At 53.3% G+C, this 6,000-nt stretch overlaps 1 protein-coding gene across 1 annotated transcript; it reads left to right on the forward strand.

The window, feature by feature from the left end:
* Positions 1-2,555: 2,555 nt before the first annotated feature.
* LOC149397947 (uncharacterized) lies at positions 2,556-3,428 on the forward strand. The gene has a single exon (XM_089614401.1). It carries the CDS (start codon positions 2,556-2,558, stop codon positions 3,426-3,428), a length of 873 nt encoding a protein of 290 aa, XP_089470527.1.
* The last annotated feature ends 2,572 nt before the right edge of the window (positions 3,429-6,000 follow it).

The following is a 6,000-nucleotide window of genomic DNA, read 5'->3' on the forward strand; positions in this document are numbered from 1 at the left end:
ACAAACCTTTTCCAAGTTTAGCTTAATGCCAACTGACTCCACTAAAGAGTTGACACTGAAAATCTCTCGGTTCAAATGAATTTATTTTCTACTCAAGAATTCAACCTAGTTATGATGAGCGGATCCACTGAATATTATCTATGTTTACCCTTCATGAATGTCATCAGCTAGTCGGGATTTACTAAATTACCATTTTACCCTTCTAGTTGTTATTTCCTCAACTCCTTTGTCGCTTGTGAATAAGTTAGAAACAATGTATTGACGAGGAGCTAACAAGTCACATTGTTTCATCCAAAAGAGTCAGGACTCAATTTGGACACTGGCCAGTTCATTTATTCACACTCCAAGGAACAAAGCATGAGGTGACATACATTGCATTTCAGCAATCTTGTACATGAATTCCATATCTATGCGAAATTCACAAAGTTACTCATGACATTCTCACAACTTAGTATTTCACCAATAGGCCCTGTTCGGAATCACATAGTGAGTCCGAACTCTGACTTTCTCAAATGAGAATACTAAGCTGTGAAATGGCATGTCTCATTTCATGATTAAGGTAAGCATGATGCAATTCATACGTAGTGACTTCGAGACATAAGAGGTTAAATGGTTTGTTCTTATCTTGTCTCTAGAAGTGCACTGGTCAATTCAGTGCCTTCGGAAGATACCTAGAAGAACTATAGAGTCTCCAACTCTCAATGCCTCATAACCAGACATCATAGATTCTTCTAACAATCATACTGAGGTCAATAGTCCTTTGACCCTTAGATTGCGAATATATCGTTTTAAGCAAACTACGAAGAGTTTGTTCATGCAAATCTACATTTGTCTCTTCGTAAGTTGTTTAGTTTGTTTATGGACTAAAGACTAATGTTTTATCATAAAGCTTCAGACAAGGAAGATTGAATGAACGTTTCAACTTTTTATTAATGAATAAGCAATTACAAGCAAGAGTCTTCATGAGACTATATTACATCAAATGTACACAAATAGACACTACTACTCTTCTTGTGGGCACCATTGACAACAATGATGGCATTGTAGTTGTGTGAGTTAGGTTTTTTCTCACACTTACAAAACCTCTGCTTCTCTCTCATCAGAGCTTCTCTCTCTAGAACTTTGAAGCACGACACCTAGACTAATGTTGAGCGTCGGAGTGCCCGCCGGAGGAAACCCCTCCGCGGTCCTTTAGCTCACTCTTTTCCCCTTTTCTCAGGTGACGAGTCATCGGAAATCTCTTTCCGGCACGGCGGAGGTACAGGTGTTGGGACAACTTCCCCGTTCGACCACCGCGCGGTCATAGGGTCCGGCCTTAGACCGAACCACGGACCGGTTTTCGTGTTGATCCATTTTCAGGCATTAACATTTTGGCGCTAGAAGGAGGGGATCTCGAGAACAACCATGAGCTCTCCACCGGCAAACTCACTTCCTCCACGGAAGACCACAAAACTCACGTACAACAAATGGCTAGCCACCTAGCTATCTCCGAGGGCGGCGCCCCTCCGGCGGGAAGTATCGCATTCAACACTCGGGCCCGAGCCTGCCAAGCCCAAGAGAATGATGCCCCCCGAGAGGAATCTCTCCCCGCACTCGTTCAAGGCGACCGAGACGCAAGAATGGAGCGAATCGAGATGAGTATCTTTCGTCTCGCCGGCGTTGTCGCGAGACTCAGAGGCCAAGACACCCTCATCAACGCGTCTTCGACGAGCAAGACATACCAGAGTATATCCCGTTGGGACCGAAAATTGAAGACTCGGAGCAAATCCCCGACGACAACCCCGAAGGCGAAGCACCCAAACCCCTTCAAGGAGAAAGCGATGACGTCCCCGATCCGAGCATTCAGGACATCGGCCACAACCACCTCGAAGGAGCACGAGGAGTTCATGACCATCACCGACGCCGTCAGGCTAGCCGAGCGATGGTCGAGCCAAGGCCACGAAACCACCCGGCCGCCTCACAAAGCTCTCGCTCCTTCGTCGAGGCTAGAACGGATCGGTCGCGTCCGTCCACCTTCGATCGCCGAGGCCACGAAGAGGACATGGCGGATAGCGGCGATACTCGAAGGTTCGCGCCACCAAGACGCATCCATAACCCGAGACCCGGGACCCACCATGGCCAAGACCAAAGGCAACAGCTAAACGCTCGATGGGAGATTCCACGGAATCCCCATCCGGGCGAACCCCCGAGCGGCAACGGGACCGATCCCGACCGATCCAACTCCACCACACATTGCGCCTCTCGACCAGGCGTCTAACGAGAGAGGACGCATGACGAGACTTGCCCCCGCGGTAACCCCCACTAACAATACGGACGTGATGACACTCTTCCAAAAGTTGAGGGACGAAGTGCAAGGCATCAGAGCAACCCAAACATTGACGCCAGACGTCCGTAACATGATGGAAGACGCTGCGTCTCCATTCACCACGAATATCCTCGCAGAGGATTTTAAGCACGACTTCCTTCTACCACGCATCCCTGCTTACGATGGAAAGGCTGACCCACTTTGTCACATACAGTAGTACCAGATGTGGATGAAAGTGGGGAGACACTCAATGGCGATCATGTGTCAGGCTTTTTGCCTCACTTTGAGCGGCCCTGCCTACCAATGGTTCCTCAAGCTAAGGCCCGGAACCATTCGATCTTTCGAGGAGCTGCAACAAAACTTTCTTGCCCGCTTCAGCGGCTCTAGAGAGAGAAAGCTGGGGAAGAGCCACCTCCGGACAGTCAGGCAGAGGAGAAGCGAATCTCTGCGCGAATACTTGTCACGTTTCACTGACGAGTCAAACAGAGTTGACAAGTTCGAAGATGGCGACGCCATTTCGGCGATTCTCGACGGACTCCTACTTGGCGACTTCCTCAATTCCTTGATCAAGAAAGAGCCAAAGACAATGACCGAGCTCACGGCCCGAGCCAGGAAATACATCACTCTAGAAGAGTTTGTCCAGATCCGAAGGACAAGCGACCGAGGAAATCGCCGAAGGGAGGACGAAGAGTCCGACGATTGGAAAATGAAAAAGGTGCGTGCCGACAATTTCGGACGACCTCATGCTAAATCAAAGAGTCTGTTGGTGGAAAAATTTCGAGACCACTCGAATTTCACTCCGCTGAACGCCCCGCCTGAGAGGATCCTCGCGTTAGCTCGCGACAAGTTTACCGACCCCGCGCCTCTAAAAAGCGATCCCGCTAAACGAGACCGGTCCAAGTACTGCGAGTTTCACCAGTGTTACCGACATGTGACCTCTGGATGCATCGATTTGAAGAGACAAATCGAGTCCTTAATCCGAGGAGGAGAACTAAAAGAGTTCGTTCTTAAAATAGTCAACAACTCTGAAGCCTCGACAAGCCGACACGGCAAAGCAGTCGACAAGGGGAACAACGAGAACGAAGCTCAAAGGGCAAGAGCTCCTCTCAACGTTGTCACCTAAAAGTTAGAAGCCGCCCAGGCAAGAGCAAGACCCGCATAAACGATCGGACTCCACTTAATCTACGTTTTTATCACCATCTTTTTGTGTCTCATCACATGTAATCCCCGCGAAGGGAAACCTTTTGTAATCCACCCAGTGGAAATACTTATATCAATGATAAAATGATCCATTTTGTTGCCTCTAACATGAACTTAGCCCCTGTGGCTCCAAAAATCCCGACCCCCGTGGTTTAGGGTCGCTCGATCCCCGTGATCGAGTCGCTTAAGGCCTCCGTGGCTCCGAAAATCCCGACCCCCGCGGTTTAGGGTCGTTCGATCCCCGTGATCGAGTCGCTTAAGGCCCCCGTGGCTCCAAAAATCCCGACCTCCGTGGTTTAGGGTCGCTCGATCCCCGTGATCCAGTCGCTTAAGGCCCCCGTGGCTCCAAAAATCCCGACCCCCGTGGTTTAGGGTCGTTCGATCCCCGTGATCGAGTTGCTTAAGGCCTCCATGGCTCCGAAAATCCTGACCCCCGTGGATTAGGGTCGCCTGATTCCCGGGATCAAGTCGCTAATAGCCCCTATGGCTCCGAAATCAACGAAAAACTCAAAGTTAGACCCCGTGCGGTCTAGACGAGCACATTCCATACTCCATCAGAGCAATTAAATTTCTCGCACGGCAAGATTCCACAAGAAACTGGGGGGTTGATGATGAACAGGGACTAGAGAAAGGCAGCGAGCCGCCCTCCGGGGCACTCACGCGGGTCAGAGACGTCAGGTGCGTCCAACCCAACAGCGAGGAAGGCGGCGAGGCGCCCTTCGGGGCACTCACGCGGGCCAGAGACGTCAAGTGCGTCCAACCCAACAGCGAGGAAGGCGGCGAGGCGCCCTCCGGGGCACTCACGCGGGTCTGAGACGTCAAGTGCGTCCAACCCAACAGCGAGGAAGGCGGCGAGGCGCCCTCCGGGGCACTCACGCGGGTCTGAGACGTCAAGTGCGTCCAACCCAACAACATGCGAAGGCATGTGGAGAGCGCTCACCGTCAACATACTCAAGCTAGGAAACCAAAGACGGTAGGGGAAACGTCCAGAGAGGCAACGATCCACCCCAAAGACACGAAGATTCTTGAACGACAAAGTCCTCCAAAAAACTGGGGGGTTAATGTTATGTGAGATTTTTCCCATATTAAAAAATGTCAAGGCCCAACTCAAGCGAGGATGCATGGCAACCCCGGCCCAAAGAGTAGAGCCCGGGATTAAGACAAGTCGAGCTCACCCCTGAGGGGACCTCTCATCCTGGCGTCCAGGCTCGACCTCCAGGCCAGGCTCGACCTCCAGGCAGGCTCGACCTCCAGGCCATGCTCGACCTCCAGGCAGGCTCGACATCCAGGCCAGGGTCGACCTCTAGCCAGGCTCGACCTCCAGGCGAGCTCGACCTCCAGGCAGGCTCGACCTCCAACCGAGCTCGACCCCCAGGCGAGCTCGACCTCCAGGCAGGCTCAACCTCCAGGCCAGGTTCGACCTCCAGGCAGGCTCGACATCCAGGCCAGGCTCGACCTCCAGCCAGGCTCGACCTCCAGGCGAGCTCGACCTCCAGCCAGGCTCGACCTCCAGGCCAGGCTCGATCTCCAGCCAGGCTCGACCTCCAGGCGAGCTCGACCTCCAGGCAGGCTCGACCTCCAGGCGAGCTCGACCTCCAGGCAGGCTCGATCTCCAGGCCAGGCTCGACCTCCAGCCAGGCTCGCCATCTAGGCCAGGCTCAACCCCCAGGCAGGCTCAACCTCCAGGCGAGCTCGACCTCCAGGCAGGCTCGATCTCCAAGCCAGGCTCGACCTCCAGCCAGGCTCGCCCTCCAGGCTAGGCTCGACCTCCAGGCCAGGCTCGACCTGAGATCGACCCCCCAGGCGAGCTCGACCTCCAGGCAGGGTCGACCTCCAGCCAACGTCAACCTCCAGGCCAGGCTCGACCTCCAGGCGAGCTCGACCTCCAGGCGATCTCGATCCCCAGGCGAGCTCGACCTCCAGGCCAGGTTCGACCTCCAGGAGGAAGTCCAACCCAAAAATTGTGAAGGCAATCCCAGCCCTGCCTAGGGCCAGGAAAGAAAGGTCCCAGCCCTGCCAAGGGCCAGGAAGGAAAAATCACAGCCCTGCCAAGGGCCAGGAAGGAAAAATCCCAGCCCCGCCGAGGGCAAGGAAGGTTCAAGCATTGTGCATGGTCAGCCCCTACAAAAATCAAGGGAAAAATGAAAAGACCATCCTACCCCGACTCATCACACTCCTATAAATACCTTCAGATTCCTCATTTGGATGAGGGTTTTTGCTCACACTTACAAAACCTCTGCTTCTCTCTCATCAGAGCTTCTCTCTCTAGAACTTTGAAGCACGACACCTAGACTAATGTTGAGCGTCGGAGTGCCCGCCGGAGGAAACCCCTCTGCGGTCCTTTAGCTCACTCTTTTCCCCTTTTCTCAGGTGACGAGTCGTCGGAAATCTCTTTCCGGCACGGCGGAGGTACAAGTGTTGGGACAACTTCCCCGTTCGACCACCGCGCGGTCATAGGGTCCGGCCCTAGACCGAACCGTGGACCGGTTTTCGTG

The sequence above is a fragment of the Urtica dioica genome, chromosome 5 (assembly GCF_054948205.1).
Source record: "Urtica dioica subsp. dioica isolate 48M chromosome 5, U.dioica_male_clone48M_v1_H2, whole genome shotgun sequence".
Taxonomy (NCBI): Eukaryota; Viridiplantae; Streptophyta; class Magnoliopsida; order Rosales; family Urticaceae; genus Urtica; species Urtica dioica.

Bases quoted from the DNA above. Each gene is read 5' to 3' on its own strand.
- LOC149397947 (XM_089614401.1), top strand. From the start codon at position 2,556: ATGGCGATCATGTGTCAGGCTTTTTGCCTCACTTTGAGCGGCCCTGCC.